Source organism: Protomyctophum bolini, assembly GCF_963924005.1.
Source record: "Protomyctophum bolini genome assembly, chromosome: 12".
Lineage (NCBI taxonomy): Eukaryota > Metazoa > Chordata > Actinopteri > Myctophiformes > Myctophidae > Protomyctophum > Protomyctophum bolini.
This window is the reverse complement of record NC_137873.1, coordinates 3,558,994-3,585,439: the sequence shown is the minus strand read 5'-3', so window position 1 is coordinate 3,585,439 and position 26,446 is coordinate 3,558,994. Positions and strand designations below refer to the sequence as shown.

Sequence of the window (26,446 nt, the reverse complement as noted above, 5' to 3'; positions counted from 1 at the left end):
GGCTATATAACTGGCTGGCTGGCTGGCTGGCTAACTGTCGGAAAGCCGCTGGCTGGCTGGCTGGCTAAGTATATGTATGTTCATGTTGGACCCATTGTACTAAAGAATGTTCATGAAGGAGTGAATTATTATTGAATAAAAATGGAATGGAAGTCGAAGATTTGACTAATAGATCTTGTTGTGGTACTTTAAGGTTTATTTAGCATATTTAGAGTTATTTCGGCTCTAAACACATTGATTATAGTCCTGGATAACTGTCTAAAACCTTAAAAGAGAGAAAAAAACACTCCACAGAAACCCGCTGATTTTCCTCCGGAGTCACCGCAGAAAAACAGAAAAAAACCTGCAGATTCCGTTTGGCCTTAGTTATCACTACTGTTCATGTTAACTATTACAAGCAGTGTTGGGTAACGTTACAGGAGTACTACCATTTAGAAAGGTATTCTGTTAACCTTATATAAATATACCTTTGCGTTACTGAAGATTAAAACACATTTGTGAGGAATCACACAGCCTACGTAATCCCCTCATCAAGGTTTCTGCCTATCGGAGTGTTGTGGAGCAGTGCTGGGATTCACCAAACATATCTTCCTTCTCCAATAAATCCATATATGATGTGAATACTGAATATACTTCCACAACCTTACTAAAGGATGACCTCTCTGTCTTCTGTCGATCTCTGCCATGTTGCACAAGTGCAACAAAACCAAACCAGTGCCATCAAAAGCAGATTGCTGGATTTTGTTGGCATGCGGTCACCGATTTGTGTGTAACATCCGTACAGCTGCTGCTGTTGACGGAGACGAGCTCATTCATTTACCAGGAAACGGAGAAAATTTGTCGGATGGATTTATTTTCCTTTGTGGTAACAGAAGGAACAGGAAAATATAGGTCTGAATGTGATGTAACTAACAGCAGGAAAAGTAACTGAGCACTCTAATGCAAAACTAACCATCAATCATCAATGCCATCAATCCAAAAAGTTATTTGATTACGGCGTTTTTTGTAACACGTTATTCTTAACCCCTTTTGGTGTTAGCACTATGTCATGCTTTAGCTATTGAAAAATAGCAAATCTACAAGCTCATAGCGCGCCACCGAGTGGCGCGTTACGAGCGTGTAGATCTGCTATTTTTTAAGAATCGTGAAAAACAGCTTTTTCAAGAAAGCAGTCAGGATTTAGAAGACATTTGCAGAATCGTTCCCAGGTCAAACTGGGTTAAACACTGATTATAAGTTCTATTAATATATTACTAAACAAAGTGATGTTCTCCTTCCTACAGAGTGATTCATGGAGGAGAACAATGGAATGATCCTCACCTCTGCACAAGATGTGAGTCTGTCTGTCTGTCTGTCTGTCTGTCTGTCTGTCTGTCTGGTTCCAGGGGGTCCTTAGAGGGTTCCACTGGTCCTTAGAGGGTTCCAGGGGGTCCTTAGAGGGTTCCAGGGGGTCCTTAGAGGGTTCCACTGATCCTTAGAGGGTTCCACTGGTCCTTAGAGGGTTCCAGGGGGTCCTTAGGGGGTTCCAGGGCGTCCTTAGGGGGTTCCAGGGTGTCCTTAGAGGGTTCCAGGGTGTCCTTAGAGGGTTCCAGGGAGTCCTTAGAGGGTTCCAGGGTGTCCTTAGAGGGTTCCAGGGGGTCCTTAGAGGGTTCCAGGGGGTTCCAGGGCGTCCTTAGAGGGTTCCAGGGTGTCCTTAGAGGGTTCCAGGGTGTCCTTAGAGGGTTCCAGGGGGTCCTTAGAGGGTTCCAGGGGGTCCTTAGAGGGTTCCAGGGGGTCCTTAGAGGGTTCCAGGGTGTCCTTAGAGGGTTCCAGGGGGTCCTTAGGGGGTTCCAGGGGGTCCTTAGAGGGTTCCAGGGGGTCCTTAGAGGGTTCCAGGGGGTCCTTAGAGGGTTCCAGGGGGTCCTTAGAGGGTTCCAGGGTGTCCTTAGAGGGTTCCAGGGGGTCCTTAGAGGGTTCCAGGTAGGCCTGTCAAAAAAAATCGATTCGAGTTAGAATCGCGATTCTAATGCTGTCCGATTCAGAATCGATTCTCATTTTCCAAAAATCGATAAAAAAAAAAAACCTTTTTATTTTTTTTTATTTTTTTTTAATTTTCTTTCACAAATGTACCTGTGCATGCAATGCATTATGGCCTGGGTTTCTGCATAGTGCATTTACTACCAGCTAAGCTAAGCCTGCCAATTGTATTTATTTTACACCTGTTTTAATACTAATGTATTGTTCTGGTTTTGAGTGAGAAGAGATTTTGTAACTTTTGTACTGGTTCAAATTTGTGCAAGCTAAATACATGAGACATGTTCTTACTCTTGGATTTAACCTTTGTGTGTTTAAATCATTCAGTTGATAAAACCTTTACAATTATACAAGCTTTTTACTAAATGTACTCTGCTTTCATGCCAGAAGACTGGAGTAGATCATGCTAAAATTCTATTTAATTGTTTTTAATAAAATAAAATAAACTGCTTTAGAATCGAAAAAAATCTTTTTTGAATCGAGAATCGGGAAAATCGAAAAGATCGTTTTTGAATCGAATCGTCACCCCAAGAATCGGAATCGAATCGAATCGTGGGACACCTAAAGATTCGCAGCCCTAGTTCCAGGGCGTCCTTAGAGGGTTCCAGGGCGTCCTTAGAGGGTTCCAGGGTGTCCTTAGAGGGTTCCAGGGGGTCCTTAGAGGGTTCCAGGGGGTCCTTAGAGGGTTCCAGGGGGTTCCAGGGCGTCCTTAGAGGGTTCCAGGGTGTCCTTAGAGGGTTCCAGGGGGTCCTTAGAGGGTTCCAGGGCATCCTTAGAGGGTTCCAGGGGGTTCCAGGGTGTCCTTAGAGGGTTCCAGGGTGTCCTTAGAGGGTTCCAGGGGGTCCTTAGAGGGTTCCAGGGCGTCCTTAGAGGGTTCCAGGGTGTCCTTAGAGGGTTCCAGGGGGTCCTTAGAGGGTTCCAGGGTGTCCTTAGAGGGTTCCAGGGGGTTCCAGGGGGTCCTTAGAGGGTTCCAGGGTGTCCTTAGAGGGTTCCAGGGTGTCCTTAGAGGGTTCCAGGGGGTCCTTAGGGGGTTCCAGGGGGTCCTTAGAGGGTTCCAGGGTGTCCTTAGAGGGTTCCAGGGTGTCCTTAGAGGGTTCCAGCGGGTCCTTAGAGGGTTCCAGGGCGTCCTTAGAGGGTCCAGGGCGTCCTTAGAGGGTTCCAGGGGGTTCCAGGGCGTCCTTAGAGGGTTCCAGGGTGTCCTTAGGGGGTTCCAGGGTGTCCTTAGGGGGTTCCAGGGTGTCCTTAGGGGGTTCCAGGGGGTCACCAGCAAAAGTGTTAATATAGCACTCATTTTAAACACTTTTTCCATATTTTATACGTTGGGCTGTTTAAAAATAGTAGAGCTACAAGCTCACAGCGCATCATTGCGTGGCGCGCTGCAAGCTTGTACATCTGCTTTTTTAAGTTTGTGTGTGTGTGTGTATGTGTGTGTGTGCGTGTGCGTGTGCGCGCGTGTGTGTGTGTGCGTGTGACCGTGTGCGTGCATGCCGCTCAGTGAATGATTATTTATTAATAATAATAATAATAATTATTATTATTATTATTATAATGTGTACTGTGTTGTTTTCTCATCAGATTTCCAGCGTCTCACTCTGGACACAAACACAGCACACTGTGACCTCACTCTGTCTGAGAACAACAGGAAGGTGACCCGGGTCACGGGTTATTATGACCATCCTGACAGTGACAGGTTTGATTACTGGGACCAGGTCCTGAGTTCAGAGAGTCTAGATGAACGCTGCTACAGTGAGGTACAGTTCAGTGGAGTGGTTGAGATAGGAGTGACTGATGGAGACATCAGGAGGAAAGGAAAGGGAGATGACTGTCAGCCTGGAGAGAATGAACGGTCCTGGAGTCTGGACTGTGTTGATGGTCAGCAGGGTGACAGTTACGCTGTCAAACACAATAGTAAGTGGACTGCCCTTCCTATCCGTCCCTCTGGCTCCAAGAGAGTAGCCGTATATCTGGACCGTCCCGCTGGGACTCTGTCCTTCTACAGAGTGTTAGAGGACACTCTGACTCACCTGTACACCTTCCAGACCACCTTCACTCAACCGCTCTACGCTGGGTTCTATGTGTGCCCTAACTCCTCTGTGTCTCTGTGTGAGCAGAGATAGATAGTCTCCATGTGACTTCAGGTCGCCATGGTTACTCAACATGTTTGGGTGAGTCCATGTTGTCATGGTTACCACTGTTGCCTAATAGTGGACACTTTGACATCCTAGAACTCCATATTTGGACATGACTGACTCGTGGTGACATCATAGAACTCCATATTTGGACATATTGACTCAGACTGACAGCATTGTGACGTCATCATAAATAAGACAAGCAGAGACACACTGACATCAGAGAGGATTTGTTTTCAATAGCAGATCTACAAGCTACGAGCTTGTAGATCTGCCATTTTGTAGATCTGCTAATTTGGAATAGTGATGTATTTAGGTTAAAGTTATTTTAGGTTAGATTTATTTATCATTTTGCTCTTAGGACCCCCTGGAACCGTCTCGTGTGTGTGTGTGTCTGTCTGTCTGTCTGTCTGTCTGTCTGTCTGTCTGTCTGTCTGTCTGTCTGTCTGTCTGTCTGTCTGTCTGTCTGTCCACTATAGTCTCTTCCTAACATTTTAGTCTAGTTTTCATTTGTTGACGATATTGTCAGTATATTTAGTCTTAGTTTTAGTCATCATAGCTTAGTTTTCATTTAGTTTCTGTTTAGTTTTCGTCAGTGGAAGAAGGTGTTAGTTTTAGTCTACGACATCAACACTGGTGTGTGTGTGTGTGTGTGTGTGTGGTTCTCACAGTGTGGTCCGGGGACCCCCAGGGGTCCTTGAGGGGGTTCCAGAGGGTCTCACTCATTCACACACTTATTTTGCCCCTTATTTTCTCCTTTCAGTCAGTCTTATATATATATATATAATATATTTTGAAGGCATTGATCTTATTTTAATTCACACGAAACTTATGTTTTAGTAACAATCATTATGCATCACGTCATTAACAACTGCATGTATGTGATTGGTTAGCCTACGTATCACGTAAACTTTCCCTTCATTGTCAATGAAGTTTACGTCATATTTGGCGGATATTTGTCCTAATAAGTTCTCCTTTCATTGTCAATGGCAAATATGAGACGTGTGAGGCCAAAAGCTGTATATAGGAGGGGCTCGAAAAAAGATAAAACTTTGTCCTTGGCAGACAGCAGTGAATGAGTTAAATTAATATAGCAACAACTTCAGTTCAACCACTTTAACCTCTACATCAGATATTTGAAAATATCAGATCTACAAGCTCTGCATGTGAGTTTGTAAAACAGGCTATTGTCACAACATCTTGAAGATGAAAATGAGAAGGAAAAAAAAGAAAGACTTTGAAATCTGGTCTCGACTCAGACTCTGTTTATTACCACGAAGTCGAATGGTCAGTTATGATGTGTCAGTTGTACATATGAGATGAATAGTCAGTTATGTCGTGTCAGTTGTACATATGAGATGGATATCTTTTTGGGGGGCAGTCCAGACCCCTTTGGGTTTCTGCCAACGTGACCTCCTAGCCCTGAGGTAGTGGTTTCTGTTTGACTATGACATTACTTTGATTGAAAGGTTTTTAATACAAGCCGTTCCAGTGGCGTCTAAATGTAAGGTTGTAAGATGCTCATCGGTGGATGGCGAGGATGAAGGATGAGGATGAAGGATGAGGATGAAGGATTGAGGATTGAGGATTGAGGATGAGGATGAAGGATGAGGATGAAGGATTGAGGATGAGGATGAAGGATGAAGGATGGAGGATTGAGGATTGAAGATTGAGGATGAGGATGAAGGGGTACTTGTAAATATTATATTAGGGGTACTTGTAAATATTTCTCCCCTCCAAGTGGTCCCTGCGCGGGCCAAAAACATGTTTTAGAACCTTTTTTATGGTATATAAACCTTTATACTGAACCACTGAAACCCTGTTGACTTTACTGACGGGGGTCCCACAGGGTTCCGTACTCGGCACCCCTCCTTATTTTCCCTGCTGTGAGCGTGTTGATTGGTCGACTAGACTTGCATGTAGTTTACTCTCATGGTGGACTTTGTAAATCACTCTGAATTCAAACATCTACAGCTTGTAGATCTGCTATTTTTCAATAGCTAAAGCATTACATAATGCTAACACCAAAAGGGGTTCCCGCCCCAAAATGGGTTAATGACATTCAGATCATCCATTGTTCATCTGTTGAATCACTGTCAGTCAATCCATTGTTTAGTTTTCTTTTGATTTTAATATTAATTCCATATTATTGTCATTATTCAGACTAGAAGCTGGACAGCCTGCGGTCGGTCTCGCTCTAGCGCCACCCGGAGGGGAAAAAACAGACACCAGGTCGACCCTCTTGTGAGTGGGATCATTCTGATGTTATTGTCTGATCATTCATATTCATTATTCTGATGATCACATTTTGTAAAAGTGCTTTTTTGTTCAATAAACTGATTCTTGAACGTCTGATATTGTTCTTTATTGATATTCATAGTGTTGTCATGACAATATATGTGACCAAACGTGACACACAGTAAGTCATTGGATCTTTTTAATTAACTTTAGTTTTTTTTTCCCAGCTTCAAATGGACATTGGTTGTTCAGTTTGACCAGTTGTGGAGATATGGCTTATAGAGTAATGTCTTGCAGAGAAACGGCGAGTTGAGAAAACAGGCTTGAAAGGTTCACTTCTGTGGACTCTTAACATTACACCTATAGCTACATGTTTAAGCATTTATTTCATATGTACATCTATTTCAGCTCTGCCATTTATTTCGTACATGCTCTAGGATCAAATTAAATGAGTTTCATTGACGGGTGGCTGGCATCTCCCTTAGAAATAGGGTGAGAAGTTTAGTCACACGAGAGAGACTCGGAGTAGAGTCACTGCTCCTTCGCCTGGAAAGGAGCCAGTTTAGGTGGTTCGGGGCAATCTGGTTAGGATGCCTTTCGGGCGTCTCCCTAGGAGGTCCTCGACGCACGTCCCACTGGGAGGAGACCCCGGGGCAGACCAAGGATCACGTCCCACTGGGAGGAGACCCCGGGGCAGACCAAGGATCACGTCTCACTGGGAGGAGACCCCGGGGCAGACCAAGGATCACGTCCCACTGGGAGGAGACCCCGGGCAGACCAAGGATCACGTCCCACTGGGAGGAGACCCCGGGGCAGACCAAGGATCACGTCTCACTGGGAGGAGACCCCGGGGCAGACCAAGGATCACGTCCCACTGGGAGGAGACCCCGGGCAGACCAAGGATCACGTCCCACTGGGAGGAGACCCCGGGGCAGACCAAGGATCACGTCCCACTGGGAGGAGACCCCTACACCTACAAGCTCGTAGCGCGCCACTCGTACCTTGACAGCCCATTCATCCGAACAGAAAGGTTGTATTTGATTGCAACGACGACGATAAATGACATTAAACTCACTTTGTCACTCGGGTATGCAAGTGCATACCCTCTATGCTCATTATGCAGACATAATATGTCTACGTTTTCTAAAACGGTAAATGGTGCATTTATATAGCGCCTTTTATCCAAGGCGCTTTACATAGATTGTGCATTACGTTCACCCATTCACACACACATTCATACACAGATGGCGGCGCAACATCACCAACCATGCACATCAGCCCCCTTTCTGAAACCAGCTCCTCGCCACTCGCCCTACACACTTGCCCTCGATATGCGCGTTCACGCGCCATATTAAGTGTCGTCCGAAACCAAGCAGCCTTGAGTGGAAGTGGCTTATAATGCCCTCAAGAGCGAGTCTGTGCCGATCTAGGCCCAATCCCAATCCACTCCCTTGCTGACTCAATGAGCCCTCACTGACTTAGCTGCGCGTTCATGTGAAGTCTGCGAGGGCTTGAGGGACGTCCCATTTGAAATCGGTAAGTCAGTGAGGGCTCAGCCCCGCCCCTATGTGCCCTTTGCCAAAGTCAGCATCGATGCTGACTTTGGGCTGACTTTGGCAAAGAAATTACCCACAATTCATAGCGTTACCAGGGGAATGAGGGGGATCCTCCAAACGTCAATCATTTAAGTATGCAAATTAGTTATGTATCGCGATTAGAATGTCAACAAACACAATAGTGCTTTCTCACTGTTCTCAAAAGGAGACGGAATGGAAGGATATGGGCTATATATTTAATAACAATAATAATAAGGGAAACATGATGAGAAATGACTAATGAGCAAAGTAAAAGAATATGGAAATTAAATTTATAATGAATATTCTTATATATGAATATTACATCCCATATCACACAGGAAAGTGTATTTATGAAACTAATAATAAAACGATCAGCTTAAATACTAAAATAGACATGATAGACATGTATAAATAGGCCAAGCATGTAGGTGTAGGCACTGGCTGTGAATAAGGACAGGTTTTATAAAGTGATGCAAAGTGTCATGGACTCATGCATGGTGGACTCATCTTCAAAGTGCTGTCCCATTTCTTTCACAACAATGTGGAGCCCTTGCAGCCTCTCACCCTCAAGCACTTACAGCTGACGTCATTAAAGTCAATGAGGGTCCAGGGCTCAGGGCTTGAGGGAGGCAATTGGGATTGGGCCTCAGTGGGCTGTATTTTGCGTGTCCTAAGTACCAGGTCTTATTCCATAACTTGAGTAAACTAAAGACCTGGAGGCGTGATCAATGCTCTTTGGCCACTCAGAATAGCCAAAGAGCATTGATCACGCCTCCAGGTCTTTAGTTTACTCAAGTTAGGGAATAAGACCTGGTATTTAAGACACGCAAAATACAGCCCTTTAGACTCAGTGTGTTTTATTTTTAGATTACTTTTTTTAATTTGAATTCTGAAAATGTGTATAGGATGTAGGATTTTCTTATTCTGTAGCACTATTATATTGATTAGACAATAGTGATACTGAACACTGTATGTTTATCTATATTTTTGTATTTCTTCTAGTTCTATGGTGCCTTGCTGCCCTATCGCAGTGCGACAATAGGACTCCACGCCAGGCCGCTCTATGCAGACATGTTTGATGCCTGGCCCTACCCTGACAAGGAGTGGTGGTGAGTGAGTGTTTCTGCTCTATACAGACATGTTTGATGCCTCGCCCTACCCTGACAAGGAGTGGTGGTGAGTGAGTGTTTCTGCTCTATACGCCTATTTTAGCCTGTGACCCAAAACAGAGATTCAAAGATGAAAGTCATACGATTTGTCACACACGTTAACAGCAGTGACATTTGTTCTCCGCATTTGACCCATCCCTTGGAGCGGTGAGCCACAGCCAAGGAGCGGTGAGCTGCAGCCGTGCCGCACTCGGGAATCATTTGATTAGTTGATTTGACCCCCCCAATCCAACCCTTTGATGCTGAGTGCCAAGCAGGGAGGCACTGGGTCCCATTTTTACTTTAGCTTGAGTTTCTCTGCATGTTTGAATGAAGTCTTTGACAAATCCATATACACACCGAACACCGGAGGGCACTGTAGCACACGAGAAGCTGGAAATTATTGCTCCTTTGTGTTATAACTTTCTCTCCCTTTTGAGGTTTATAAAATGTAGAAATGTGGTGTTCTAGATAAAGAGGTGGTGAATGGTGGAAAATAAATTCAAGAACAATGAGTAGGTTTTCTGTGTAAATATTTATGTCATGCTGTTACACAACATCTTGTAGCCTATATACAGTCTCACTCATTCACTCTACTGTATGTACCCCTCCCAACCTGGAGTCCATGCCCCCCCCCCCCCCCCCCCCCCCCCAATGATCAAAAGGGGGAGGGCGTGAGGCCTCGCTGCGTGTTCTCATCGTCAGTCATGTGATATTAGTCCAACTTTATCATAGCTAACTCCCAAAAGTAGGCTACCATTGTGTTTGTGACTCGTGAAATGCAGTAATGACATTGTTGGATTAAAATATTATCTAAGAAACTTCAGCTTTTGTCAGATGTATGTCAGGTTGGGAACCACTGCGTGTACACTATCATTTATTTTGGCACAATTTAATTAAAAAAAAGTATATTATATATAAACAGTATATACTAAAAAATAATCCACTCATCTGCTCTGGCATTTAAAAAACGTGCTCTCAGGAGTTCATTCATAATATTATGTCCAAGCCTTGTCTGTCTGTCCCCATAGAACAATGGTTCTCAAAGGGGGGTCCTGGTGAGGGGGTTTTACAGCTATATTATTGATAGTTATAGGAACTAAATGAACCGTTAAACACTACAGGTTGTCAAAGTGGGGTCCGCCCGGGTACCCCCGACGGTCCTTTGATGGCGTTCCAGGGGGCCTATAGCTATAAAGGCCAATACATGCATACACCCTTGGCCTTCCGACGTTGGAGAAATCCTCCGGTCCGGACAGGCTTTCCGAACTATAGTTCGGAGAGTCTGGACATCTGGGCTGTGAGACCAGTCGGAAAATTACGTCAATTTGTATTTTTTGTAGGAACGTCGAAAGGGGGCATGCATGCACTGGCTTGAATAAATCATATTTAGGAACCAAATGGACCCTTACAAGTCTGTGTAGCTCTGAGAGTGTAAAAATGGAACCAGAATAGACTCTTACCTATACTGTACTTTACAGGTCCAAATTGGTTCCACCTGCACAAAACGAACATTAACCCATTTTGGGGCGGAAACCCCTTTTGGTGTTCTAGCATTGTGTCATGCTTTAGCTATTGAAAAATAGCAGATCTACAAGTTCGTAGCGCGCCACCGAGTGGCGCGCTACGAGCTTGTAGGTCTGCTATTTTTTTTTTAAATCGAAGAACGACTGACATAGAAAACATAGCTCTTTCAGAAAACTGTCAGGATGTAGAAGAAGACATTTTTAGAAAATCTGATCTCGGGTCAGAATGGGTTAATAATAATACAACAGTTTGTAGAACCAGCGCTAATCATAGCACTCCCTCGGTGCGTTTGCTCCTCCACACCACCAGGGCGGTGACGAGCAGCGTGACCAGCACCGGCACGGCGATGAAGGGCCCGAGGATGGCGACGGCGGGGTCGCGGAGCAGACGGCCGGTCGGCGCGCAGTCGCGGAAGTAGAGCCGGTGGACGTCCGTGAAGAAGCGGTCGATGACGTGATTGGGCCAGAAGCAGTCCATCCCCAGGGCCACCACGTACGTGCAGTTGGTCAGTTCCTCGTAGGGCCTACAGGGGGGGACAAAAAGCATGATAATTACCGTCATTATTATTATTTTTTATATATTTTTTATCCCACGATTTTGTAACCCATTTTTCACCCCTGTGCCAATCATCTACTGTGATCCTGGGCTCTACACACCCTCCGCCAACCTGGGGAGAGCAACGGACTTAACTCATGCTCCCTTCATGCCTGAGTGTCCAAGTTGCTCCTTTACACCTGACAGGGGGGAGTTTCCCTGGTTGGACGTAGTGCGTGGAAGGAACACGTTATTCCAACCAGTTCCTTTCCCCTCCATCAGGCGCCCCGGCTGGCCAGGGGGAGGCAGTTTAGAGACCAGGATTACTGCATGTTTTTGTGAGGGTATCTACCGTCATTATTATTATTTTTATACTGGGTTCCATGCAGCCTGAATCGCTGAATCGCTGTGTTTTCCGTGAATCTGTTTTTGTCACTCTGCTACTCAGCAGTGTTGTTTATGGCAGCAAATTTTGATTTTAGTTTTAGTCATAGTCTCTCCTGAATGGTTTTCACTTCGTTTTAGTCACATTTTAAGTCACCTGGAATGTTTTAGTTTTAGTCGACTAAATGTCATAAGATTTTAGTCGACTTGAATCTACGGGTGATTTAGTCGACTAAAATGTGCTTTGGTGGGCCTTGATGCCGTCGTGATGACTGATTTTACACTTGCTGAAAATAGCCGATCTACAAGCTCACAACGCGTCGCGCTTGTAGATCGGCTATTTTCAGCATGCAACTAATTGTAGAATGACTTATACTGGATCTCTTGTCCACTAGTCCCTTCCTAACATTTTAGTCTAGTTTTTATTTGTTGACGAAATAGTCAATATATTTAGTCTTAGTTTTAGTCATCATAGCTTAGTTTTCATTTAGTTTCCATTTAGTTTTGTCAGTGAAAAAAGGTAGTCGACGAACATTTTTCGTCTTAGTTTTAGTCGACGAAAACAACACTGGCCAGCACGCACTTGAGAATCGAGAAATAAAAACAGAAGAAGAGATTATAAGGTTAAGTTGCCTCTCACAATCGCTGCGGTGCATTGTGTGAGCTTGTAGATCAGCTATGTTTGGCTCAAACATTTGGTGTATAGGGAGAGAAATTGTGGTCCAAAGTACAGTTACAACGATGTTTCACTAAGAATAGAGAGGGTTCAAGTGGTTAACTGTCTGACTCAAAGGAATACACACAAGACAAGAGGGTCAGATCAATTTCTCCTTTGGAGATGACCTATATGCTATTTTAAAACCCATTCTGACCTGAGACCAGATTCTAACGCACAGAAGAATGGTGGTTCTTTAAAACCAGTAGAGCTCTAATCTGTAACTCACAAAAAGCAACACTATCTGCCCAAATGAGGTGCTCTCTCTCTCCCATGACATGAGTGGTCTCTATAGCACACTCGTATAGTTTCATTGTACAGATATTCTAATTTTAGACGTGTTAGGTTCTTGGCTTATGATTCTCGATGACTATGTATTTGATGTATTGCCATGTGTTGTTCTTGCTTACTGTAAGCCGCTCTGGATTAAGAGCATCTGCTAAATGCCTAAATTGTACAAACAAAATTGTAAATTGTAACCTTTGTAATAATGGACCTGCTCCACGCATGCTGGCAATTCCATATTATGTACAGTACTATAAGGCATTCTGAGTTCAGACTGAGAGCAATCCCTTAACCCATTCTGACCTGAGATCAGATTCATACGAGGTTTCCACTGGACACACACTGGTCTGATGAACCCATTCTGACCTGAGATCAGATTCTAAAAATGTCAGTCGTTCTTCGATTTTTCAAAAATAGCAGACCTACAAGCTCGTAGCGCGCCACTCGGTGGCGCGCTATGAGCTTGTAGATCTGCTATTTTTCAATAGCTAAAGCATAACATGATGCTAACACCAAAATGGGGTTCCCGTTCAGAATGGGTTAAAACGTGATGAGAACTCACCTTCTTCACACTGGAAATGTCATATGTTAGGCTAGTAAGGTATGTCTTCGGCACATTTCTATGTGATATTTGTAATATGGTATATGGATGTATCTATAACTATTTTATAGGTGTTGCATGTGCAACTGTTTTGTGGGTGTTCCATACACAGTATGTCAGGCTTCTCCTAACATTGTTCTGTGCTTTCCTTCCAAGCCGAGATAACTGCACTATCACATAACGTATAGCCACGGAAACCCAGACATCATTTATAATCACAGCCGGATTTACAGTATATGGGGGTCCCCGGGCTAGACAAAATTATTTACAGTATTAGGGGCCCCCGGGCTATAGAAGAAATGTCAGAAAAATATGTCCCACAACACAGCAGGCACTGCAGAGCAGAAGCTCTCAATGTTTTAACCATAATACAACAAAATATACGTAGCGCGTCTCTGCGCGTGTAAGGAACATGTTGTTCCAACCAGTTCCTTTCCCTTCCATCAGGCTGACTGGGGGGAGGCAGTACAGAGAGCAGGATTACTGCATGTTTTTTGTGAGGGTTACCATACCTACCCTAGAGCCAAATTCCAATACCCAAAATCTCGGCCACTCGCTCACTCACACTCGCTCACTCCAGCATGGAGGTGTTACGGTGAAATTGGTGACCTGCTGAAATATGTGACAATCATCTAGAGTCTAGACAATCGCGTAACGTCAGTGTCCAAATGTAAATCGTTGCAGTTTGTTTATTAGCAGAGTTCAATCTAGCGGTATTCAGGCCACGTATTTAAAGACCTCCATGTAAGTTGTGTGAAGTCCACAAGATGGTAACATATTTCGGCAGCTCACCAATTTCACCATAATTTGCCATGCTGGAGTGACCGAGTGGGAGTGAGCGAGTGGCCGAGATTTTGGGTATTGGAATTTGGCTTAGGGGACACGGGGAGAACATGCAAACTCCACACAGAAAGTCTCTTTCGCCCGACCCCACCTATAGGGTGTGTGTGCGCTGATGACGCGGAGGAGAGAACACACCCCCAGTGCCCCCAGCGCCCTCAGCGGGAATCGAACCCAGGAGCTGTGAGGCGACAGCGCTATACCGACTTCGCCACCGTTCCCCCAGGTTGGTTATGGCATCCCAATAAAACAAAATACATACATTTAGGGGTCATATTGCCCCTCCACCCCCCCTTCCAACATGCATACCCAGTGAAGTGGTTTGGGAAATCCGACTTCAAATCAGTGGCACGATTATTTCACATTTTTGATTACTATTAATTCATGATTATTTAAAGAAAATGAAATACCGTTATGCCAATCTACAAGCTCACAACGCATACACCACCGCATGCTTACCGTGGTGCTTAATCTGGTAATCAATGTAATTGATTGTAAAAAAAAAAGCACTCTTATCATCATACATCATCTCATTCTGGCCAATCACCAAGACAATTTGCACCCTCACTTTTGTCTTCAATGTTTGTGTTTACACAAAGCTGGACCCTCAAAAAAGGAAAAGAAAAAAAAGATATAGGCCTATATCACAAAAAATCCTACTTTAGCACCACTTTGATTCATTGAATATGGAGTTTTGATATGCTTTCAGTTAATTGTCTAGTGTTGTAGCCTTTTTCATGTCAAGGACCCCCAAATTGACACTAATTATCCCCACGGACCCCCATTTGAAAACACATGCCAGGGACCCCCATAAGAGAAGCTTTGTACGGCTCTAGTAGAGATTCTCAACTCGTTTACTTTCAATGGCATTTCTCTCTCTGGGACCCCCAATTTATATCGTAAAATCAATGTTAATTTACAGTAAACTCTGAGAGTGTACAAACGGGTCCATTTGGTTCTATTTGTTATACACTCAGAGTTACAGACCCATAAGGGTCCATTTGTTTCCAAACTATCATTTAGCTGGGGGGACCCCCTGGGACTCCCTCAAGGACCCCTGGGGGTCCCAGGACCCTCAGTATACTCCTCCCATGGACACCTCTCACAGTTGGCCTTTTAAGTGTCCTTTCTGACAGCTTCCACAGGGACATGTGTTGGTCGAGAGGGTAGGGGGATAAAAAAAAAAAAAAGAGTCAAAGAAACGGATAGAATTACCGGCCGGGCTCAACACAGCTAAATATAACCGTTATTGTGGAAGGAGGAAGGGGGGGCTGGAGAAATGGAGACGCATACCAACGAGGCTGCAGATACGTGGGATGGTTGACGTGAAGCCTACTCTACAGCTGCATGTGGGGGCTGTCAGTCACACCGTCGGTTTGAGCCAGATGCCGTGACAAGATAACATTTTTGTTGCGTTGTGTTTGTTTTTGTTTTTTTTGACTAGACATAAACAGGGTTTCGTTTCTACGAACAAAATACAGGAGGGTGAGCCGGTGAGGTAGTTTCTTAACCGCTTTAGGCCCTATATATATATATATATACTCTACAAGTAGATCGGCTATTTTCAAATGGCCCAAAGGGCTAAAGTGGTTAATGTGTGTTTTGCAATAATAATAATCAAAATCTACAAAGTACAAACTACTAACTAAAGTTGTCAAGTCATTGTAGTGGAGTTAAAAGTACAATATTTGCCTCTGAAATGCTGTGAGAATATGATATACTCAAAGTAATGTGCAAATACCTCAAAATTGTACTTCCACCACTGCTAATAGAAGTATATTCCAACGATCAGGATGGTTTTTATGTGAGAAGCGCAGAAGCAGAATGTGAGGACATTTTGCCACAGCATTGGCGTGGAAATGTCGTGTTCATGCATGCCATTCATATGTGGTGTCAAATACATTTTGAATTCTGTACTTTTACTATTACTATTTCTATATTGCAGTATTGATACTTTTCATCATCATCATTTTTTTTTACCACGGTCGAGATCGTGGATTTCACAATATCACACCAGACTTCCCGGTCCTTCATTGCCATCCGTTCCTGCTTACTGATGCCTGTGTCCCCTATAGCGATGACATCAGGGGAACGACAGTTTTCTTCTACCTCTGGTCTGCTTTGAGGCAGAGACTCCAGAGAAGAAGGGAAGATATAACCTCATTGTCAGCTCTGTACTAGCAGTGGCCGGCAAAAACTGTGTTCTTCTGTTGATATACTTTTACCTAAGTAAAAACTTTGAGTATACTTATTCCACCACTGTCTGTTTCATTCCAGCCTGTGCCTGTTATACCTGTGCTGTCCCTGTCTCGACCCCCTGCAGCCTGTGAGTCTTTCACTGCCTACTAGCTATAGCCTGACTATTTGCCTTTATACTGCTTCGCCCTTGCCTGCCTTTTGTTTGCTTGTTGTCTGACCGACCTACTAGTTTTGACCTGTATTCTTTCTAAGCAAAGACTAACCTTTACCTCTTTTGTGTTTCGTGTCCTATAGCTGTTCTATTCTGCAACCGAGGCACCTCTCATACACTGCTGGTTGTTCAAAAATAGTCCAAAGATGCCAGGATGATGGTGGCTAACCCAATTACATGTGTACCACATAATGTCACTGTGTTTGGTTCAGGTTTGGCTCATGACTTGTTGTTGTAGTGTAGGCCTATCCTCTTTCTTGTCTCTCCACTGTATTACCAGTTGTAATGAGTATAGCACTATATTTGTTTTTGTTTTGATATTTCTGAATGTCAACAAGAATACGTGGTTTCTATATATATCCCATTCCGGTTGGGGAACCCCTTTTGGTGTTAGCATTACGATATGCTTTTAGCTATTGAAAAATAGCAGATCTACAAGCTCGTAAGCGCGCCACCGAGTGGCAGCTTGTAGGTCTGCTATTTTTTCAGAAAACTGTCAGGATGTATAGAATGTTGATGTTTTAGAATCTGATCTCAGGTCAGAATGGGATATTAACGTTTGCTTAAAAACTCACTTCAGGGTGTCCGGCCAGCTGCACCACAGGCCCTGGTCCAGAGTGCCCATGTCTCTGGTGAACGTCGGAAGGCAGTGCTCGTTGATCATCATCTCATAAAGACCAACGTGGCAACCAGACCCCAACGGAAGAACATGGGCTACAGAGAGAGAGAGAGAGAGAGAGAGAGAGAGAGAGAGAGAGGAGATGTAAGAGAAACGCGTTCATTTAACAACATTCATTTAACCCATTTAGGCCCGAAAAAGATGTCTTCTAAATCCTGACAGTTTTCTGAAATACCTATGTTTCTAGGCCTATATCACTCAATATTTCATGTCAGGGACCCCAAAATCGATCTGTGATTGGCCTCCGAGACACCCCCATCTGAAAATATGTTGTGCCAGGGACCCTCCGGAAGCAAAGATTTGAGTTAAAAACATTCGCTCTGAAAAAATATATTCCGATTTTTCAAAAATAGCAGACCTACAAGCTCGTAGCGCGCCACTCGGTGGCGCGCTATGAGCTTGTAGATCTGTTGTTTTTCAATAGCTAAAGCATAACATAATGCTAAAACCAAAAGGGGTTCCCGCCCAGAATGGGTTAAAAGCATCCGACTCCTCTATTGAAAAACCTCAATAGCGAATAGAAAAAGGGAGCAATAAATCATCCTTTTTTGTGTTTGACGGTGTGTAGGTGGACACACACACACACACACACACACACACACACACACACACACACAGGTCTGCAGTCCTCCCACCACCACAGTATCGTCCTTGGCTTGAACCTACAGTATAGTGTTCCTATTCTGGGGGCAAACATTTGGCTAAAATAGCAGATCTACAAGCGATTTGCAGAGTTTTGGTGTCCATAGGGGAATAAAGGAGTGTGTATAGCCTATACCTATAAACGCTCTGGGGAATGCTGGGTCGGACTAATACTCCCTGCCTGTTACTGTATCATGTTTTCACTTTCCGAACATCTCAAGGCTAAACATTTTAAAGTCCAACGTTTTGCGTCTGTATCAAACTTTTCATAAAGGAGTATTTTGAAGACAGAAAAATGTGAGTGAGTCAGGTAATGACTCATGACCTGAAGTTGTCGCCCACCTTTTTTCAACACAAAAGACATGATTCATCATCGACAATGTTCTATACGTAGATTTGAACATTTAGACCTGGGCACTATTCTACAAATGTCGTCTAAATCATGACCGTTTCTGAAAAGTCCATGTTTCCATGTCAGTCGTTCTCAAACATTTCCATGTCAAGGACCCCCAAATATATATGTAATTGGCCGCCGACCCCATCTGAAAATATGTTGTTCCAGGGACCCCCCCAGAAGTAAAAGGTTTTAGTTAAAAACGTTGAAAGAATATATATGCACTACATTTTCAATATCTAAAGTATAACATAATGCTTAATACACCAAAAGGGGTTCCCGCCCCCAAAATGTGTTAAAGGGTAAAAGACTAATTAATGTGTGAAAGAAAATAAATGCCTTATGGAATTGATAGTTGTGTGTGCTGAATGATAGCATGAAGGTTGCTACTCTTCTTGCCTGGGCTGATGTCCTACACCTGCCTACTGTGACGCTACACCTGCCTTCCCTGCCTACATGCTCTCACTGTAAGTACAGTATGCTATTACAGTCTGGCATTCAACACCATAGTTAACCCATTTTGACCTGAGATCAGATTCTACAAATATCTTCTACATCCTGACAGTTTTCTGAAAAAGCTGTGTTTCTATGTCAGTGGTTCTTCGATTTAAATAAAATAGCAGACCTACAAGCTCGTAGCGCCACGAGCGCTATGAGCTTGTAGATCTGCTATTTTTCAAAATCTAAAGCATAGCATACTGCCAACACCAAAAGGGGTTTACACCCAAAATGGATTAAGTTCCTTCCATTTAGCTCGATACATAGCTCAGACAGAAAGCCATAGATAGGCCTGCATCTGAACATGTGTGACTGGATATACTGGACTTCCTGGTGAACTAACCTAGTAACATCAAATCCTCTGACCCTCAACACAGAGCCCCTCTGGCCTCTGGGCGGTGTGCTGACTGAGTCCTCTCCTCTGCTCTACCTGTAGTGGACACACCTGAACGCTCGCCCCGGGTCTAATACGGCCACCTCGGAGTGGTGGTCGCCACCAGGTATTCCTAAATGTATATACCTGAGTAAAACTATGGCTAAAACTAACCTTATTCCTAAACTTAACCTCAGTAAAACTATGCCTAAAACCAGTTTCCCCTACTGTGTATGGATTATTGTGTGGGCCCCGCACACACACACACACACACACACACACACACACACACATGCATGACCAGCCCCCACATTATGCATTTTACTATGTGGCCACGAATAGGCCCAAAAAAGGCAAATTACCGCAAAAGACAAAAATGATACCTGTACTGCTGCGTGTGTATATTTTGAAATGTTTGGAACCCCCTGCTGTAGAAACATATAACCACCCCAAAGATCCACTGCTGAAGAACCATCATTTGTGTGTGTGTGTGTGTGTGTGTGTGTGTGTGTGTGTGTGTGTGTGTGTGTGTGTGTGTGCGTGTGCAAGAGAATCACAAATGCTAAACATCACATGGAAACCATGCTCATGAATGTATCATAACTCATCATGCATGTGCCATACTGTAACAGTACGTGCCTTGCTTTCAGGATCAGAGATGAAAGTCATGCAGAGACATGGCAATTATGTCGTTCCGACCGTATCTCTTTATGGATTATGAAAGCCATTCTATGATGAATATCATGACAAGATCCACTTATGGATATACATGTGTATCCACAGCTGTGGCTCATGGCTCATCATGCAATATATTGGGAAGCTCATTCAGACAGGATGGATTTGTTTAGTGATGGTGGATTTTAAAATATAGATAACGGAGACACTATAACCACGCTTTGGCAATGATCTCATCTATATATCCGAGGGATAAACTTAGTTTTATTGAAGGCATTCATTTATTTGTTCATTTTGATTGATTGAATGATTGAATAGCCTACTTTATTAGTCAGGAATGTAAACAGCACTTGTTTCTGTGTTATAATGTGTTTTTATTGATGTCTATCAGAGCTGCTGTAACACCTTAATTTCCCCTCTGGGCTGAATAAAGTAGGCCTATATACCTACCTACCTACCTGCCTCGTACCAGTACCCACCCACCTACCTACCTGCCTAGTACCTACCTACCTATATGTATTCAATTCATCAACATAGGATACAAACAACAAAACACAATTCAATTATACATGTCATCATCAGACATCAACATTACATTAACACTATTATGTAAAGAGATGGGGAAAATGTACCTGCCATTTTGGCCTCCTCATGGTTATTCAGGTACATTTAGAAACAAACCAGTGTTACTGGTAATGCATGTTTGAATGGATATGGGAGTCAGGGCATTCCACATTGGAAGAGCAGTATACCAGCTCATCGTCAATCATTCAGAGCTCATACTAAAACATTAGAACATCATTCTAATTCTCACACTTGGTTGCATGTTAATAGAGCTACATGCTGTGCATGGTTCTCTCAAATTATAATAATTCTGGGGGTCCCTGCCATGAAATAAAGGTGATGAAGAGGGGATATAGAGACCAAAACGTCAACTTGTTGCTTAATTATGGACGTTTGTTCATGATAATGTATATATCTGAAACCAAGTTATGAACGTTTGTAGCCTATATGTTGATCGATGACTGTGTGTAGTATACAGTAGGTAAGTTTCTCTCGTGCGCACAAGCCCGCGCGCGTCACAGGTTTGATTTGTGTTTACTGTAACATTCTTTATTCGCATACAGGGCATGGGCAGCGGCCAGCGGGGCATTTCGTTTCACATGTAGCCTAGTCTCTAGCCAACACAATGCACTCATTTGGTCATTTTAATACCACTGACTGAATACAATCTCAAGAATCACTCGTATGATGGCTTACCTGCAACAAACAAAACAAGCCCCACTTTCACGAGCGACGTGCACTCCAAAGCCATCACGGTCAACAAACTGGACAACTTTTACGCGTAGTAGGCTATAGGCTATGAGTCTATGAGTCTATATGAGTGCTCCGGTTGTCCCTGCGGAGCTGCTGCACTATTCCAGACTCATTCTCCCACTCGACCACATAATATCACTCAATAAAAGGAAGGATCATATAAAAGTCCCGCGGTAGAACATGTCGTCCAGTCTGGCATGCCGGAGTTCGTAAAAGAAAATGCGTAAAAAAACAATCCGTAAAAGAAAAATGCGTAAAAAAACAATCCGTAAAAGAAAAATGCGTAAAAAAACAATCCGTAAAAGAAAAATGCGTAAAAAAACAATCTGTAAAAGAAAAATGCGTAAAAAAACAATCTGTAAAAGAAAAATGCGTAAAAGTTACAGATGCTTTTTTTGGTTCCCCAGTGATATCACTGCCAAAATTCACATGACGGCTGAGAGCCAATCACTTACGAACAGAAAAAAAACCAACCTAAATTACGAATGCTTTTTTTGGTTCCCCAGTGATATCACTGCCAAAAATCACATGACGGCTGAGAGCCAATCACGTGAGGCCTTTTCCTCTACCCAATCAAAAAGCTCCATAAGTCTGCCTGGCAACTGAGGTTGCCATGTTTGTCTGGGGCTACGTTATAAGTATAAGTATAAGTTTATGAGTTACAAGTTTAGCTATATTATATCCATATCTTGTCTTAAAACAACCACTCAATGGCATTATTGACTAATTCATTATTTTATAATGATATATATATGATATATATATATATATATATATATGATATATGATAGCAGCCTCATCATACTATCATCATCATCACATCATCATATCATATCATATCATATCATATCATATCATATCATATCATCATATCATATACTATATATATATATATATATATACTATAATTAGTGAATCACTGCCTGCACCAATCGCTCCCACTTTTCACATGGGGGGCAATATCGCACAACGGGCAAGGGCTAGTATAAAATAGTAATACATAACTTAAAAATATATATTTAATCTGGGACTGGGCTTTCCTGTCTATAGGTTTAGCTATATATCCATAATATCTTGAATTAAAACAACCAGTCAATTACACAAATTCGTTATTTTAGTAGCCTAAAATAAATAAAATAAATTCAGCTATATATCCAATATCCATATGATATTAAAACAATCGGCAAATAGGCTATATCCTAATTTCTGCACACAGGCATCATTATTTTCGTTCTGACGATTAAGTAAGGCATTGTATAATTTCACCACAGGGAGACGCTGTACGTCTTGCTCACTGTCTCATGCACACACCACCCGCACCCCCCCCCCCCTGCCTGAAACAGGATGTGACGTTTATGGGCGTTCCAATCTAGTATGATAAAAATCGCCAAAGAAGAAGAAGTCTTCACCTATCTAGTCAGGAACCATGCTCGCTCGCGGCTAAAGGCTTCTCCCCATAGAGTGGCTTGGAACAAACAAATTAGGCTACACAAACCGACAGCAGCTGAGGGAGAACGTCACATCCTGTTTCAGGCAGGGGGGGGGGGGGTGCGGGTGGTGTGTGCATGAGACAGTGAGCAAGACGTACAGCGTCTCCCTGTGGTGAAATTATACAATGCCTTACTTAATCGTCAGAACGAAAATAATGATGCCTGTGTGCAGAAATTAGGATATAGCCTATTTGCCGATTGTTTTAATATTAATATATATTGGATATATAGCTGAATTTATTTTATTTATTTTAGGCTACTAAAATAACGAATTTGTGTAATTGACTGGTTGTTTTAATTCAAGATATTATGAATATATAGCTAAACCTATAGACAGGAAAGCCCAGTCCCAGATTAAATATATATTTTTAAGTTATGTATTACTATTTTATACTAGCCCTTGCCCGTTGTGCGATATTGCCCCCCAGTGTGAAAAGTGGGAGCGATTGGTGCAGGCAGTGATTCACTAATTATAGTATATATATATATATATATATATATATATATATATATATATATATATATATATATATAGTATATGATGATATGATATGATATGATATGATATGATATGATATGATGATGTGATGATGATGATAGTATGATGAGGCTGCTATCATATATCATATATATATATATATATATATATATATATATATATATATATCATAAAATAATGAATTAGTCAATAATGCCATTGAGTGGTTGTTTTAAGACAAGATATGGATATAATATAGCTAAACTTGTAACTCATAAACTTATACTTATACTTATAACGTAGCCCCAGACAAACATGGCAACCTCAGTTGCCAGGCAGACTTATGGAGCTTTTTGATTGGGTAGAGGAAAAGGCCTCACGTGATTGGCTCTCAGCCGTCATGTGATTTTTGGCAGTGATATCACTGGGGAACCAAAAAAAGCATTCGTAATTTAGGTTGGTTTTTTTTCTGTTCGTAAGTGATTGGCTCTCAGCCGTCATGTGAATTTTGGCAGTGATATCACTGGGGAACCAAAAAAAGCATCTGTAACTTTTACGCATTTTTCTTTTACAGATTGTTTTTTTACGCATTTTTCTTTTACAGATTGTTTTTTTACGCATTTTTCTTTTACGGATTGTTTTTTTACGCATTTTTCTTTTACGGATTGTTTTTTTACGCATTTTCTTTTACGAACACACAGATAATATTGGCATGGATCTGAGCCCATAGACTGGTCAGTGATTGTGGAAATGGTGATGTAATTTGCATCACAGCGAAAGGTTGCGCAATAACAGGCACGCAAAAGCAATATTTATTTTGTACAGTAAATATGGCAGTTGCAGGACTGCAATGTAGTGCATTAGAAGTCCTGTGTGGCATGCAGTTTTTTTTTTTGCACACATGGAGAGATGTGTGCTGGTGCGGTAGGAGAAGCCAAACTGATAAACGGCCATGTGCTTGTGTACCCCCTTTCCATTGGGGTAGAAGGATGCGTTTAGTAAAATCCCTCAACTTTTCTACAAGATTCTCATGGATCACATTCTCTTGGTATGAATGCCAACATAAACAGTGGAACAAATCCAGGAAAACACCCATAGTTGTATAGTGGTTGATAGAGGGGAAAAATGCAAAACATCATATTATATAATATTATATATTAACATTTAGTTAAAAGTAAAAGTTACCTAGTTCGCCTTGTTTCACTATTTTACTGCATTTCTCTCGTCTAAATGAACAAAGATATGACAATACAATTTAAAATTAATATACAAACCCTAATCTAAACACTTTAATAAAACAGAATAACCTACATTATAATCAACAATCTCAGCCTTTAAAACACTGACTGACTCATCTTCAAAGTGCATAAAAGGAATGGGACAATCCCTAATATAAACACTTTAATAAAACAGAATAACCTACATAATTATAATCAACAATCTCAGCCTTTAAAACACTGACTGACTCATCTTCAACGTGCATAAAAGGAATGGGACAATTCCTTTCACTTTTTAAGGTGGATCGATATTTGATTATCATTAATCACTAATACTTGTATTGGGATCACAGATTATATATAGTCTGTACTACTAGGGATATTGATATCTGCATCTTGGACACACCCATCCTGCTCCCAGGCATACTTTCCCACAGCTAAGCTATGGATTTATTATGTTATGTCAAATTAGATGACAATAGGTAATAGCTGACACCAAGTTGTTGATGTTGTGATTTTATGGCTGTGTGTGAAATGCATGCAATAACATAGCCCCTCTCGGAACCCTACAAAAAGCTTTTATGAAATTTGGATTTCTACAAAATGTCAGAAACTTCAGTACCATTTGGGTTCTGCTTGTGGGGCTAGCAAAAACATAACATGATGGCACAGCCATTCCAAGGTATACTGTCGTAGGAGCGTGAGGCTACATTAGTTAGGCTATAATGACCCCGACATTTTTGCAGGGTGAATAACCTGAGCTAGACCTACCTGTCCAACAGAAAAAAGCCCAAGTGCTCGTCGCTCCTCATATCCAGCCTGGTCTTCATAGCACGCCAGCGGCTGAACGCCATGCCCAGATTCACTCTCGATTTAGAACGAGCTGCGTCTAACTCTCTTTTCCTTAGTGTAGTTTTTCTCTTCGTCTTGGTGCCTGACATTGTTCCGGCGGCGTTTTCGTCGATGCACAGCATCCTGTGGCTACACTTTTGAACTACGTACAATAAATAAAATGTCAGACTGCGTGCGTCTGTGTTGTGACTGTCTGAGCAATGTCAACAATGCTGAGATGATGGGGAGGAGCAGGTGGGGCGGGGCCTATACTCTAAGGGCGGGGCCATGTAAGCAGTGGTTTGGAAACTTATTTTCTTCTTTTTTCCTCTGTACACTGACAAGTGCAATGCTGCCCTCCACAGGCGATGGGTTTACTATTTTACCATACACTTTCGAATACAGAACACTGGAACAGTAGAGTGGAGAAAGTTCAAGACTGTCAGTTCTTCCAACATTCTGGAAGTTTGCCTCTGGCGTAAAATATTAAAAGAGAATACCTCGAGGCCCTGGTCTGCCGATTCCTCAAACATGCTGTCTCTCATTTCTGTAATTCTCAAACGAGACCAAGGCATGCTGTAACGTCTCCACCTGTCCACACTGACAGAGTCCACCTGGATGTTTACCATCCAGTTTAGGCAACTGGCTAGAGTCTAGCCAGTTTTATTTATTTTACAAAGAAACATAATGAGTGTTGTAGGCTGTGTAGACTCTACAGCCTACAACACTCATTATGTTTCTTTGTAAAATAAATAAAAATAAATAGGCTAATATATAATTCTTTAATGTTCAGTGTAGTGCATGGCCTTTACATTGGACAAGAATCGGTTCTGTTTCAACTATGGCGCTTTACTGCCATCTTCTGTTCCAGCATAAAATCCTCACACATTTACACACCGATTGATTAATTGATCGAAAATCTTATTTCACAGTATGTAGAAAGTTTGTTTCTGTTAAGCATGGACAGTATATGTTGTAGAAGCATGCGGAGCAGTATAACAGAACAGGTTGAATAATGCTTTTATACAATAAACCAACAGTGTCTTTATCATTAATTAATAACGTAACATAGCCTAATTTCAAATTGAATATCATATTCATACATATATCATATACCCCAATGGATAGAAGCAAGCCGTAGGCTTTCTTGGGTTTAAAATTCCTGTGCTTTTTTTCTGCAAACTGTTAATAAAGTAATCAATCATTATATTGATTGAATTTGCCCAAGTCAAACCAAACGCCAATCGTCATCAGTCTGATCATGACAACTTCCTGTCATTCGACCAATCACTAATACTCTATGCCAATCACGTGTTCCAAATTCTGATAAAATGCCAAAGAAGAAGAACGCAGCCAATCATCAGCCGTTCTCAATCCGGACAACGGTTTGATTCAAACGAAGGCAAACAGTGGTGTGTTTTTGTTGTCCGCTCGATTAGTCTTCTTTTTAG

The 26,446-nt window shown here is 42.3% G+C and overlaps 1 protein-coding gene across 3 annotated transcripts in view; it reads right to left on the bottom strand.

Annotated features, from left to right (window-relative positions):
• Nucleotides 1–25,183, bottom strand: part of LOC308325742 (receptor activity-modifying protein 1-like) — a 179,260-nt gene extending 154,077 nt beyond the window's left edge. The window contains exons 1-3 of one of the 3 annotated variants that reach the window (XM_080778408.1): nt 20,923–21,165; nt 16,977–17,115; nt 10,891–11,155 (exon numbers count right to left, since the gene is read on the bottom strand). In XM_080778408.1, coding sequence (XP_080634534.1) covers nt 10,900–11,155; nt 16,977–17,115; nt 20,923–20,977 — 450 coding nt within the window. In that variant the 5' untranslated portion in view covers nt 20,978–21,165 and the 3' untranslated portion in view covers nt 10,891–10,899. Of the gene's footprint in view, nt 1–10,805; nt 11,156–16,976; nt 17,116–20,922; nt 21,166–24,935 lie in introns of those variants that run through there. The other 2 variants (XM_080778409.1, XM_080778407.1) reach the window with 2 other exon arrangements.
• Nucleotides 25,184–26,446: the final 1,263 nt, after the last annotated feature.